General features: G+C 45.0%; 1 protein-coding gene across 1 annotated transcript in view; it reads right to left on the reverse strand.

Annotated features, from left to right (window-relative positions):
• Positions 1-13,125: 13,125 nt before the first annotated feature.
• Positions 13,126-14,490, reverse strand: part of MEIS1 (Meis homeobox 1) — a 130,328-nt gene continuing 128,963 nt past the window's right edge. The window contains exon 12 of the mRNA XM_058551075.1: positions 13,126-14,490. This exon is cut by the window's right edge and continues 142 nt beyond it. Coding sequence (XP_058407058.1) covers positions 14,349-14,490 — 142 coding nt within the window. The 3' untranslated portion in view covers positions 13,126-14,348.

The following is a 14,490-nucleotide window of genomic DNA, read 5'->3' on the forward strand; positions in this document are numbered from 1 at the left end:
TTTTACAGCAAAGAAATCAGAAAATAGGCTTCTAATCATCTCCTTAAGACTGTGAGGGATGTGCAAAAAGAATTCATTCCTCCTCAGTCATAACAGCATATTTCACATTATAAAATTTGCCTAGAGTTGACTTCCTGCTCTGGTGTGAATCATGGCAGTGGCTGTCTTGGCAAGGTAGAGCCCATGTGTTGTGTGAAATACTGCAGGTGCCAGTCGCAACAAAGTCACCATTGTCTTTCTGTAACGAAGTCAGTTTAAACAGCTAAGTGTCCTAAAGTGAATCCAAGTGTGCCTGGTGTCCAGAAGGTCAATTATCACACGGTGTTAGACAATTGGGATTGCATTACTGCTAACCAGGGTGCTTTAGTATTTGTTTTTAATAATGCAATGCTGGTCTATTAGAATAAAGAAAACATAGTACAGCAAACATTGAATCAGACATCGTGACACAATGACAGACCTAAATTGCCACAGTTCACACAGATCCACAAAACAACACTGACCCTGAATCAGTTTATGAATTGAAAAATTTATGTACAATTTCCAGAAAATTTTAGACTTTTGCTTTGGAGGAGTTTTACTTGAAACAGGTGGCTATGTCTTAAATAAGGTTTTGCTATGCTGAGATTTCACCCCTTGTAATGATTCTTATAGGCGATTCCCACTTTTTGTGGTGAGGGGAGTGGATATTAAACCAGCTCACTCTAATTTTTTGCAAACAACTTCCAGAAAATTTATTTTACTTCAGATAAGATTTTACAGCCATTTATCTGAATTTTCACATTTATATCTTGCTATTATTCTTCAAAGATGTTTCTTTCTAACATGAAAATTTTATTAGTTTTTAAATTCTTCATATGACAACAAAATAGGATTTTTCTAAAAACAAAAAAAAAAAGCTGATACCATCTTGATGGAAAAAATATATTAAAACAGTATATTGTTACATATACAAATAATATGTCTATTAAACTAAAGTGTCATACATGCTGCTGAAATTTACAAAATAATTCATCACTTCCTTTTAAAGTCTTACTTTTTCCTTTAATGAATACTGTTTCATTTAGGGCAAACCTAATTATTTAAAAATGACAAACATGAGTTGAAATATAGAAATAATATTTGTTTGAATTTAATATATTTAAAAAGATTTTTAAAGTATTCTCTTTATTTCAATCTGAGGGTGAATAAGTACATTTCTCTATTGCAAAATCTGAGAAACTCAAGCACTTAGCATTCCTTGGCATTAATTCTTATTGTCAAGGCAGCAAAAGTTGATTTAAATTGCTAAAATTATTTAAGTTTTTTAATAATCCATAAGAAATTCTAAAAGGACACTATACATATTTTTTCCTACCTGACATAGATGAATCAAGCTGAATGATTTAAAAAATTAACTTTTTAAAACTTAACTTGATAGTTACAGATGTTTTAATCTTTGGAAGCCGTTACATGTTCATTTTCCTTTTGGCATTAATTAAACATAATGACCTCCACCTATCACATACTCTAGAAGAAGACTATTTGTTTACATTTTCCAATGCTTTTATAAATAAAAATAGTTTTCACTATTAACAAGAAGAGTAGACGTTTTAATTACTAAAATCTTGGTATTTTTGAAGATTTGTCTCTGGCTATTCTAACTAGAAAGTTCTATCGTGATGAAACTGTTACATAAATCCCCAGAATAATAGCTTAATTACTTATAAACTCTGGAAACAATTAGTCTACCATCCTTTGAAGTGAGTAAGGCAACTTGCCAGGCTGAGAGCAAAATGCTTGTCACTTTTTCATGTAATGAGCTTAGTTTCTTTTTGTTATTTTAGATTATTTGGAAAAGGAAACTCAGTGGAATACACTTTAATGTTCAGAAGATTAAAAGTTGAATCATTCACTTCTTAAATGGCCTCTGCAATAACACTTAATAAAGTACCGAAAGAAATATTGAAGGCTCTGAAGATTATAATTTATGTGCTTATGGAAATCATTGAAGCAGACATTCTGGTTCAAAGATAAAGTTGTGCTTGAATGACACCAATATCGTAAAAGATTGACGAGGACTGTCCTCGTTCTCAGCCTCATAATATCCCTCACACAAACCACCAAATTACAGGAACAGCTTCTTTTCTTCCATCTCGCAGCTCGCTCTCCGCTGCTTCTCCTTGCCTCCCCCCCTCCCCCCACCGTCTACTTCTCGCTACCTCTGGGTCTCTATCTCCCCCCTACACACAGACACACACCTTCCTCCTTCACCCCACCTGACGGCCCCTCCCGCTTCCTCTGCTCCACTCTCTTTTTCATCGCAGTTCACTGTCAGGTGTTTTTTTCCTGGCCAAACATAGATCAAAAGAAGTTCTGAACATAAGTGCCTATTGTGAAATTGAAACACTATACGTCTGAATATTACCAAGAAAAATGAGGAAGAAAAAAGAATCTCGGAAGAGGATGCTGACTTCATCTTGGCAGGCTGCGATCTGCCTGAGTTGTCCTGAGTTGTCGCAGAGCGCAGGTGGGGGAAGAGAAGCTCGCCGAGGCCGCCCTATTAAAGGCCAGCCGGGTGACTATTATTGCAGCCATTGCGTCAGATGGAGCCAACACCTGAGGCCGCCGGCTCTCTTCTGACCTTAGGGGTCAACCAGCAAGGTCATCTGTAATTCCATCACCTGACTATAGGGTTGTTTACCCGGCTGGAGGGAGAGAAACTGAGGCCAAGAAAGGCGGGCAGGTCCCAAGAGTCAGGAAGCTCCCCTTGGGATCTACCCAGCTGGTGAGGGCCCATGCCAGATCCGGGACAGCAGACTTTTTGCACCATTTTGCATTTTTCAAAATGATATTAACATACTTCCTATACCGCCCCGATACTGGAAGTCATAATTACAGCTCGCTCTTCCCTTTGTCGGCAGGAATCTCTTTAAGCAGTCCCAGCAAGTCAACATACTTTGGGGATACAGTTTGCATTTTTCATTGCCCCTCATTCCTCCCCAGACCTATATGTCAAGGAATAGGGAGTTGAGACATGACACATTAATGTTTTTATCAGGGGACGCTCTCTGCTCCCACAGAGAGGGAGGGAGACCTGGAGGAGAGGGCAGCCGAGAAAGCGAGGGAAGAATCACTCCGCTGCTCCTGTGGAAATTCATATTCCGTGTATGTTCCTCTCTCACCTGAAATAAATCCTGCAGGCCTACCCACACAAACCCAGCAGCACTTATTTATTTGCATGTCATGCTTATAACATGGCAGAAAGCAAGACGGATCTTCGAGGAGAGGAGGAGACGAGGCTCACCTTTCAGACTCGCTCTCCTAAATAAAAAAGAATTGTCCGGCTGGGCACCTAAGAATTTATCTTGAGTTTGTGGTCATTATCGCTATTATACAGCCCTGGCAATAAATAAATCGCGTAGTTACTACTCCACAATAAAACCGTAGTGTATGGGACACCTTACTATTACTTTCTTAATAATCTGCCGTTTCTTTCACTTTAAATCTTCCCGGTCTTGTCTTGCCACTTGTCTACAAGGATCTATCTTCAACCCTTGAGGTACCAGACCGCTGGGTTCATTTTTATATTTTGTGAACACAATAAGTTTTCCTGTCTAGACTTTCTGTTTTTTCTCCCATTTCTGGGCTGCCTAATCTGCTTCAAGACAAAGGGTCGGCCCGGATCAAATGTCTTTTCCCTCCCCCTCTCTATTTTAACCGCCTTGTGGGTCCACATTAATGAAGATCGCCCCCCTCACTGCAGCCACCGTTGAGGTCTCTGGGAGAAAGGGAGCAACACAGTCTCAGGGTGGCAGGGCCTGGAGAAGATGGTCTGTACCCCCGCCGTGGGCACGCCCTTGGGTGCGCATGCAGTCCAAGGGCCGAGTTTGAGAGACTCTGCCTGGGCTAGTTCTACCTCTCACGGCCCTCACCCAGATTCTTGATGGTTGTGCCTACGTAGGCATTTCGGAGGTGGGGATCCCATTCCTCTGACTTCTCCCGGCTCGCCCTCCTCCCGGGCACAGCGCGCTACACGCGGACGCGAGAGCGAGCAGCCTGGACCCGCCTGAGAAGTCGGTCCCCGCTCAAGTTCTGGCTCCTCTGCGCCTGCGGGCATCAAAACCCCACCAAGGGGGCTCGGCCCGGAGGAGCAGACGCGGAGGTGGGCTGGGGCGAGGAGAGTGGGCGCTGCTTTCAGGTTCCCAGACGCGCGGGCTGGAGGGAGAGCCTGCGCCCACGCCCACCCGGCCTCCGCTCTCACACCTGGGGCTCGCCGCCTGCGCGACACTTAGGTACGCGGCTCCCACCCCAGGCCCGACCCCCAGCCAGGCGGAAGGTGCAATCTGTTTCAGGCCAGAGCCTTCCAGAGCCCCAAAGGCCCTGAGCCCCGCTGGGAAGATGAGCCCAGCCTACTCTTGCCGGCGCCTTCCAAAACCCACCGCCACAGCTGTTTTCACGCCAGCGCGAAAAGTGACGCGTACCGGCAAAGCGGTCAGCAAATGACCGTCTTATCCGCGGAGCAGGAGAAGTCGGGGGAGGGAGGGTGGGGGGAAAGGAGCAAAGAGGCAGGCGAAACCCGCGGAAAGGAAACAAACAAACCTGCGTCGCTTCGCCTTTTGTCTTTATACTGCTTATCTAAAGAAATCAACTTAACCACAGCAAGCCCCCACCAGGCTTGTTTTTGTTTGTTTGTGTGACTTGATCACAGATAGAAGTCGGGACCAGATCTCTGAGTGTGTGAGAGAGAGAGAAGCCGCGGCCAGGCTACTGATGGTGAAGGGACGATGAACTTCTCACCTTTGTTTAACTCACTAACAACACGTCTTTTTAAAAAAAATCCACGCCGCGGTGTGTGTGTGTGTGTGTGTGTGTGTGTGTGTGTGTTTCGCTGTTAATTGCGTTTTGCTGGGATGATCTTTTACAACTCGAAAACAAGCGGCTGGGAAAATATTCACGTTTGGGACAGAAAACATTTTTTATTTATATCTTTGACATTTAAAAGAGCAGAATTAATTTGTCCTGTCTACATTAGCACTGGGAGAAAGTTTCAGATATCTACCCAGGGGGAAGGGGCGGGGGAGAAAAAAGAAAGCGAAGAAAAGCAAGGAAAAAGAAAAGCTAGGCTTGGTTTTTCTTATTTCAGATCTGTAATCAATCATTGAAATAGGAGGCAGCAAAATTGTAAAGATTCGATAGATTAAAATGCAAATGAAAGGTAGAAAAAGAAACATTAACATGGCGATCAAAGATTTAATAACCGTAAATCAAGTTTTTTTTTCTGTTGCAGCTGCAGTTTGTGTGTTTATGTTTTAATCATGTTCGTTCCATAAATAAATAATTTCTGAAACGAGACTAATTTTTCATTATTTTAACCGTGGGCTATAACACTAAATATTAAAAATAGAAAACGTACGAATGCCAGATCCCCAACCAAATAAGAGAAAGACTTGTGTTGATTGGTTAAAATCAAGGGGTTTCATTTGTGTGTTTTGAAAATCAGAGTATTATGCTAAAAAATTCTATCTCAACTGACAAAGCCCAAAGTTTTATTTTCCCTTTAATACTTTATGTTAGCGACAAGATACCATTTATATTAAATATATGCGTGGCTGCATATCCACTTCAGCTTGAGTATTTTCAAAGAACAAAGTGCCAGAATATTTAAATAATACAAAACATATATTATTTCAAAGTGATTTGACAGGGTTCCTGGAAAATAATACTTATTTGAAGAATCTCCCTTCTAGAGAAAAATTAAGTGATGGTTATACACAGCTAAAACTTTTCTGAGCTTTATCATTAAAGTTCTTTTTCCAAATGGGACTATTTTAGCCCTTTGTTTTGTTATCCTTTGATTTAAAATTTTATGTTGTCAAATTATTGGAACACACTCTATTTTATTTAACTACTCATTTGCTCATATGGTGAAGGCTTTTCATTTAGATCTTCTCATTTAAAATATTGATTTATATTGTTAATTTAGAAATTATTTCAAGAACTTCTAAAATAAACACCCTTAGTCTTTTTTTTTTTTTTTCTTTTTTAGGGGGAGGAGAGTCTTATAAACATGAGAGAATTCATCTTCAGAAGATTGGAAACTTTTCTTTTTGGTAATACAGCCTTGCAATGTTTAAAATGAGATTTTGCTTAATTTTGTCTTTGAGGGTGTTATTCACCCTAATTTATTGAAATGATGAATTAGAAGTGTCTCCTTTTCTCCTCTTTCGACAAAATGAAAACCAAACCTGGGATACTTGTTTCCTTTCTAAAACCTTTAAGTTACATGCAAGCTAAGCTGATGTCCACTGCCTCCATCCCAGCCACACAATCACGTTTTCATTGTGACAGTCCAATAATGCATTTAGTTTAAAATTACACTTGGACCTTTCCTCCTTTGTATTTTTTTCATTTACTTCAGTGCAACAAGATGACTTGATTTTCATGGGATTACATGAACTCCTTTCAATGTTACAGGGACATTTCTGCTCAACTAAATACTTGCCTTAATAGACAAATGAACTTCTTTTTATTTGCTGGAGTTTGTAGACGGTTTTAGATACAGAGCGTGCAACTGATTTAGTTATTGTTGTTGTGAGAATCGAACAGGCACAAAAGTCATTTATCTAAACCGAAGAGATGACTCTGTAAAAGGGAGAAGCAAGGGCAGAATCATGGGGAATTATTTCAGTTTATAGCTCATATTAATTAAATCGGATGTGGTTTTATTCTGATCTTTTAGTACCGACCTTGTTAAATGCTCCCAGGTACCTGTTTCCCCCTTACCCCCAATTTTTTTCATTCATTAGATAACTTGGGTCTCTTGCTGATGGGGGTTGCGTTTTCTACATTCTATCACTAAGCAGTTGCAGTGTAAAATCGCGAGAGTCTTCAGACGCTCGCACCCCTCCCGGGGGAAAAAAAAGAAAGAAAAAGAAAAGAAGAAATGCTTTTCCCATTCAATTTTAGCATCTTGTTTCGTTGAAATGCAAGACAGGTACTTGATTTAGCATTTAAGCAAAAGGTTACACAAACCGCGTTTTAAAAAGTGTTGGGATGTCCGACAGGGTCAGCGCCAGATCAGATCATTTTTTGAATGCAGACCTAAAGATAATGAGTACTTGTTGTATTAAAGGGGACAAACAGTACTTTGGCTTCCTCTGACCCCAGAATGCACGGCTCGGTTTCATTGATCATCCTCCTTTATGAGATAATGCAATTACAAACATCAATAAGGGGCTGCAAGGGGAATCATTATGCGGTGACAGTGATAAATGACGGTGCAGAAATAGCATGCTTTTTCCCCCCCTAACAATCCAGGAGCCCAGGGGCTCCGGGGGCTGAACACAGTCGCCAAGGAAACAGATGACATCCCAAACGGCACCAAAGGAAAAAAAATGAACAGTCTTTCTTTGCCTTTCACTCTTTTCCGTCTTCCAAAGAGTTAGTTTTGGCTCTAGGAGCAGCTGCCACACAGGCATTTCGTTATTTCAGACATTAAAGACCGGAGCGGGCGGCGAGAGTCTCCTCCGCTCCCACCCCCACCCCCAGTAGATAACACACAAAGCTCGCTGTTCAGTTTAGGACTACCTGAAAATGAACGTCTTGAAAATAAGATTGGGGTGGGAGGTGTCGGGAACGTGGGTTTACACAGCCACTGCGTTGTGTTTTCCCCGCTTTCAGGATTGTCCGGTGGAAACTGAGTCTCTAGAACAAGCTGGCGCCTCTTGGGTCGGCCAGTAAGGACTGGACGCGTGGCTCGCCTCCCTCTCCCTGCGGTGCCAGACGCTGCTAGATGCCAAGGGGGGGAGGGGAGCAGGCGGCTGCGAGGGGTGTTTGCCGCTTTGCTGGGTTTCTTTGAAATGGAATTATCAATGGGTGCAGGGATCTCCCCTAGATCGTAGAACCGGTTGTTTAAAGCCCCAGGATGCCCTCAGCAAGTGGCTTCCAGAGGGCCTTGCTGAGCGATCCCCCCCCCTTATGTCTCGGGGGGTGGGTGAAGTAGGCAGGCGTGAAAAAGCGATGGGTTAACCCAACTGCAGTGCGGGACCTGTGGCTGCAGCGAAGGCGGGGGTGGGGGGTGGGCGGATGGAGAGCCTGGGGACACTCGGAGGAGAAGGGGAACTCGCCACTTTGGAGGAAGGGAGGAGGAGGAGAGCGCGGAGGTGTGAGGGGGACCCTAGAAGAAAAGCAGAAGGGAGGGGAGGAGGAAAGCGAGCGAGCGCAATCCCACCCTTCGAGAAGGTCGCCAACCCGAAGAAAGCAGACAGAGGGTTCCTGACCCCTGCCGGGCACGCCCCGGCGTGGAGAGAAGGACCCCTGCGCAGCGTGCCCTGCCACTCGAGGCCCCCACGGAGAAGCTGGCGGGGCGAGTGCGGGAGCAGGTGACTTGATTCACCGCTTCCCCAATTGGCGAGGTCCCGGGACTCGTTTTCCGCCTGGAGATTAAGATCATTGCTCGCGTAATGAACTTAATGCTTTAGGGTAGAGGTGAGTGTGTCTGCGAGTGGGCAGGGGTAGGAATTACCGACCGGATCGATGGGAGAGTGGCTTAAAACTAAATCCCTTTTCTCCAGGGCTTCACCGCCTGGGTTTCCGCGCGGTGGGCTGAGCGCGCCGGGCCGGCAGGAGGCAGCGCGCAGAGGGGCGACCCGGAGGCGCAGCCGACCAGAACCGAGACCCTAAAACGCCCCTCATCTCTCCACCGAGACCCCCAGGTACCCGCTTTCAGGGCAAAGACTCTTAAATGCTCAAATGTTGGCGAACTGATTGCTCAATATGTTGTTTGTTTTTCCTTTCAGCTCCGCTTTGGTTGAGAATGTTACAGACGCGTTGGCGGGCAGATTGGGCCAAAAAGGGAAACTCCCCCCTCCCAGCAATCAGCCGCCTCCCTCAAGGGGCGATCCCCCACTCTCTCTCCCTCACCGCTCTTTCCCGGGCCCTGGGATTCCCAATCTCATGTACACTCTGCACCTGGCCACCCTGAGTGCTAGCGGCCGGGGCGCCTAACAGTCAAGTGGGTGCGGGGTGGCATGGGAGAGGGGAGTGAGGCGAGGGGAAATGCCCGGCCAGGCAGGACGCCTCATTACCTAATTCCACGTCACTCCACCCGGCAGCCAAGCGCCTAGCCCGGAGCTTTGCATCAAGTCCTGTTTTTACTGCCTTCACATGGGCCAAGGGCCTGCTGGGATTCGAAAGGCAGAGGAAAGTTTGCAGAGGCTTTAAACAGATCCTGAGGAGCTCCTGCCTCAGGCGCCGGGGTGCCGCCCACGGCTCCCCTGCTGCGGCTTCAGACCCCTGCACTCGCAGTCCGCCTGGCGGGCGCTGCCCAGGTCCCAAGTGCCCCCAAGCTCTCGTAGTCGCGCTCCCGGAACCGCCGTGGGCCTCGGGAACAGAGTTCATCAAGAAGCCTCTAGTCCAACACAAAGCACCCCGAGCGGTTCCGAGGGAGGGGGGCTGGAGTACCCCAGGAGGTGCCTCTCCAAACCTGTGCAGACCCGGGGTCGCCTCGTCTCCAGAGACGAAGTCAGCAGCCCCCTTACACTTGACTTTTATGTTGGGGTGGGGAGGAGGTAGGAGGCTACTGGAGGTGCCAGAACCGCCCCCCAAGGTGCTCTGAGCACAGACCAGTCCGCCCGTGCACCGGGCCCAGGCCAGGACTCGGGGCTCGGTGGGACGCAGGGGCAGCCGCGTCAGGGCGGGACGACTCCTCGCAGCTGCCGCCGCGGCCCACGGGATTTTCTCTCGGGGCGCGGAGCCCAACCCAACCCCAGGCCTCTGGCATCTCCCCTCCTGCCCCCGGCCCGCAGGCTTGGGGGGCGCTGCACACAGCAATGAACCCGGCGTGCCAAGTCTGCGCGCCGCGTGGGAGACGCGGGTGGCAGGAGGCGGGTAAGGCTTGTATTTTTCCTTTTCAGAATCTTTCGACTTCACTACGAAGTTTCCTGGTAGGCGCCTCTGCCCCGGGGTCGGAGCCTCCCACCGCCGCTCCTTCCTCTCCCTTCTCCCCGCCCCCGCGAGCCGAGCGAGCCGGAGCCTCCGCCTGGGCCTGGCCGACCGCTTGTTCTCCCCGGCCGGGACCCCGGCGCCTGGAGATCTGTGCCGCCCTCCCCGGGCTCCGCGGAGGTGCCTCTCCCCGAGGCGAAACTCGCCGGCCCAGCGCACTGCAAGGAGACACCCGCTGCCTCCCGAGGAACTCCTAATACCATCCATACAGCTTTAATGCGTTTATAATTCGATAAGTGATTTCAATTTGAAATTGTTAGTAACTAATTTTATGGGTAATTTTTCCACATCAAATATTTAAGCATCAGATTAAGGGAGCCAGTTCCGACACAGGATAATAAGGGGGTTTCCCCCCCACACCCCGCGCCTCCGCCTCCTTGCGTTTCCTACCGAGTCGTTTTTCCAAATCCCCAAAAGATGGCAGTCGAAGCCGACATTCTTCTTTTCCTGCGGCTCTGCGAAGGGAGGAGGAGAGAGAGGGGGAAGGAGGAGGGAGGGAGAGAGGGGAAGGAAGGAGGGAGAGGGGAAAGAGGGAGAGGGGGAGGAAGGAGGGAGGGAGGGAGAGAAGAAAAGGAGAGGGAGAAACTAGACGTTGCATGGACTTTTGAAACTAATTCTTTCACTCGTTTCTAATACAACCAAGAAGCAGTGGTGAATTTCCTGGAAATGTCCTGGCAGAAAAGAAAGCCAAAAAACGTGCCTTGTGGGCTCAGAATAGGAGATGTGAGAAACTCAGCACTTTCAAACTAAACCCTCAGTTCAGAGCAGAAGGGGAAGAGGGGAGACCAGGAGAGGCACAGACTGGCTTTTTGATATTTCTTTGTATTTTTACATTATATACAAATACTATAAAACTAAGCAACTTGTTTCCTGAAGGACAAAACTCTGCAAATTACATAATGGGAGAAGAGGTGGGGGTGGAGAAAGGTGGTGGATGGGGGGCAGACCTCTGTGGGCGGAGGGGGGCTGGGGCCAGCAGCGGATGAATTGCAGACCAGTTGCCAAAACTTTTTTTTTTTCCCTGCTGCTGCTGCTGCGGCTGCCTTTGCTGCTGCCTTTGCTTTGAATGTGGGTAACTAGGAAACAGCAAGCCGTCTGAGAAGACGGAATTTCCAACGTGTAAAATGTTCTTAACGGAACCATTGAGCGAGTGCAATAAGGCGTGAGGGGGAACTAATCTTCCCATTTAAATGTTTGTGGCAATTTTATCTAAATGAATTTTAATGCTAAACGAGGGTAATTCCCCATTTGTAGCGCGTTTACTTCTCTTTCCTGTGCTTCTAAAGCAGTCGAACATCATGCAATGAACAATAACAATAAAAATACTGTCAAGGCATATTATTCATTTTGAATGTGTTATAATTACAGCTGATTAAATATGATAGGGTAAAATATTTTTAATTTTTTTGAAAAATATTTGAATCATACTAAAAAGTTTCATTCAGCCAGCGCCCCCCTCCCCAAGTAAAAATAAAAAGCAGGTACAATGGTGTGCCCTTGTTTAGACGAGGGCGTTTTGTTTTTGCCTTTTAAGCAACATCAAAAACACTCTGAGCACCTCTATTATTTCCCTCTTTTGGATAAGTGTCCTCAATAACCTCAGAGCTGGCTCTGAAATTTACAAGAGGAAAAGCTAAAATGGCATTAAGGGGGAGGTGGGTGTCGAGGCAGGGCAAAAAAGGACTTGCGGAGAGCAAGGCTCTCACAAAACCCTCACACAGAGGGGGAACACAGGGAAAGAACACAGTTTGTTTTATCTTTTCTAATTCACTGGACACTAATGCTCTTGATTCTTCATAGTCTCCATATTTCCTAATTCCTCTTCACGCGTAGGCTTCTCTTTCTAGTCTCTCTCTGCTTCTCTTTCTCTCTCTCTCTCTCTGCCCCCCTACCTCCTCCCCTTTCCTTCCCTCTCCCACCCGGCATGAGTTTCCTCTGGAATAATGGCTGAAAATAACCAACTCAGCCAGGCATGTACTGAGGAGGAGGGGCAAATGGATGGTTAGTTTATAAAGTTTATTATTAATTTTTAAAGTAAATAAATGGTTGTTAACTGCTAGTAATCACCTATCAAAGGAGAATTCTTTCACTAATATGGACTATGTATGTAGACGAAGAATGGCCACTGGGTCCAAATGGGAAATTTAAACACTCCCATACACGGGGTGGGGGCAGGGTGGGGTGCAGGGCGGTGCGCGAGGAGGCCGCACCAGGCTGAGCCCGGGTCTCTTTCTGCGCATCCACGTGTTTAGACACGAGGCCCCATAAACAAAAGGTGAGAGTGCGCGCTGCTGCTCCAGCAGGTGAGTCAGTCAATCACACGTCACCTAGTAAAGCCAACCCACAGCTGGTTTCTCTTTTCAAATAGAAAATAGAATTGTTCAGAGCGGGTTTATAGGGTGACATAGGCCTGAACGTCAGACTTGAGTTTAAGGCTCTTTCTTCCTCCGACCCATCCTTTGTTTACCAAGCAATCACTGCTAAAAGGCTGATTTTTAAAAACTAATTTGCCTTAATTAAAATATTTGTATATTTTCCTTAGCTTTGGGAAGCACTTTTTATAGCAGCAATTTTATTTAAATAAAATTATAAGCTATTCCAGCTTAAACATGTTATTTTGTACCATTTAGCTGGCTGCCATGCAGAAATTCTGTACAGCTGTTCTGGAAAATTGGTTAATAACCAGTTTTATCCAATGAGAACATAGAGCATATTTATAAAAATTAGATTTTGAAGTCTGGTCTCTTCAATTCACATAGTTAATTTCCTAATAAACATATACTGCTCTTCCTAGGTAACATCCTTAGTAAAAGAGTTAACTCTACTTGGGTTCACCATTATATGCAAGAATAATTTCACTGATGTTAGATGAGTAATTCTGTTGGATGTAATCTGAGTCTACAGTTAGTTTAATACCCTTAGGCCTTAAATTTGCTGATATTAGGAGTTCATTAAGTCAGCTTAAAGAAATCAGTGACTATTATTAAATAATTTACTTTGTGGCTAATGTTTTCAAATACATGTATGTTTTAGGGAGCTAAAATTAACTTTTATATTCACTGTATTAATCATTAAAATTTTGGGGGGGCAGTAAACAAATTTTTCAAGCGGTGGAGTCAGCATGACAAAAATAATCTTGTTTTTATTTTAGATTCAGATTTCATTACTGCACTCAAACAACTACAACCGGGCTTGGCGTTATTATACAATCCAAACTGTTTCCGTCAGAAATGCTAAGACTCAGTGTGCAATGATTGTTATTAATAATTAGCTCCTTGGTTTCTTGATAGAAAAAGGCTATCAACAAGCATTTGTTTATCCACAACAAAAAGTATAATTAGCTTATCCCACTTAGTAAATCTTGTATGCATGCCAACTCATACCAAACTGCTACTTTTACAAAAAAAATTGCAATAATACAGTTCATTTTTCCAGTCCTTTTTGCACAAAATTTATTTACAATGTCTACATAAATGCTTCAAGGTGGGACTATGGAAAAATACACACATGACCGATGCTTTGCTCAGAAATAAAGTCAACATATTAAAAATAAATCTTCAGTCTATGTTTTTGAGCTGCATAAAACAGGAAGTGATGTATAAGGTGGTTGTTGCATGGGGACAATGATGCTTGATGTGACAATTAGGCTTCTAAACACACGGCCTTTTGGTTTCCATGCCTCCTCCTACTAGTCTCCTTAAGACACTGCCTGCAACAGCTGATTAATCATTGTTGATGACTGCAGGTTTTCCCATCCTTCCCGATTTACATCTGTTCAGGCCAATTCAAATATGGTGAGTAAATGAATTAGACATGCAAATTCAAGCCCCAGGCTAGAGAGAGGGAGAGAGAGGAAAACAGAGAGAGAGAGAGAGAAAGAGAGAGAGAGAGAGAGCGTGCATGGCTGAAATCCTAGGCAAGAAGAAAGATTCTTCTGCCTGATAGTTATTTTAATGCTCTAAAAATCCTGCAAATCAGACCTTCCTGTCCCTTGCAGGATAACTGTAAGGCTTTTTAATGTAAGGAGGCTTCTGGAGGAAGTGAAGAGCTATGGAAACAACACACATAGTGTGGAAAAATTTCACATTTTTTTTAAAAAATCTATAAGAAACAACGTAATATGGATAACAGTATAATAGCATTTACAATATTTCACTCTTTGTTCTCTTAATGTCTTATATAGTTATTTAGCATGTCCCCCAAATTGACTTCGGTTGGTATTTCCTGCTTTTTAAGAGTCCCTAGGAAGAATTAGGGATGCTCCTTGGTCCAAAGTAGATGCCAAGAATGGAACTCCACAGTCATTGCAGAAAAAACATGATTTGAAATCAGTCACCATTGCAGACAACGCATATTCCCTTAAGCTACTGAGCATGAATGTCCATGACTTGTCCACTCATTGTTGGGTCTCCTGTATTAAGAACCGTGGGGCTTGATGCTGACATTGGCATTCCAGGGTGGGGCGGTCCTCCATGCATCATCACTGTTGGGTGGTGAGGGTGTCCA

Source organism: Diceros bicornis, chromosome 12, assembly GCF_020826845.1.
Source record: "Diceros bicornis minor isolate mBicDic1 chromosome 12, mDicBic1.mat.cur, whole genome shotgun sequence".
NCBI lineage: Eukaryota > Metazoa > Chordata > Mammalia > Perissodactyla > Rhinocerotidae > Diceros > Diceros bicornis.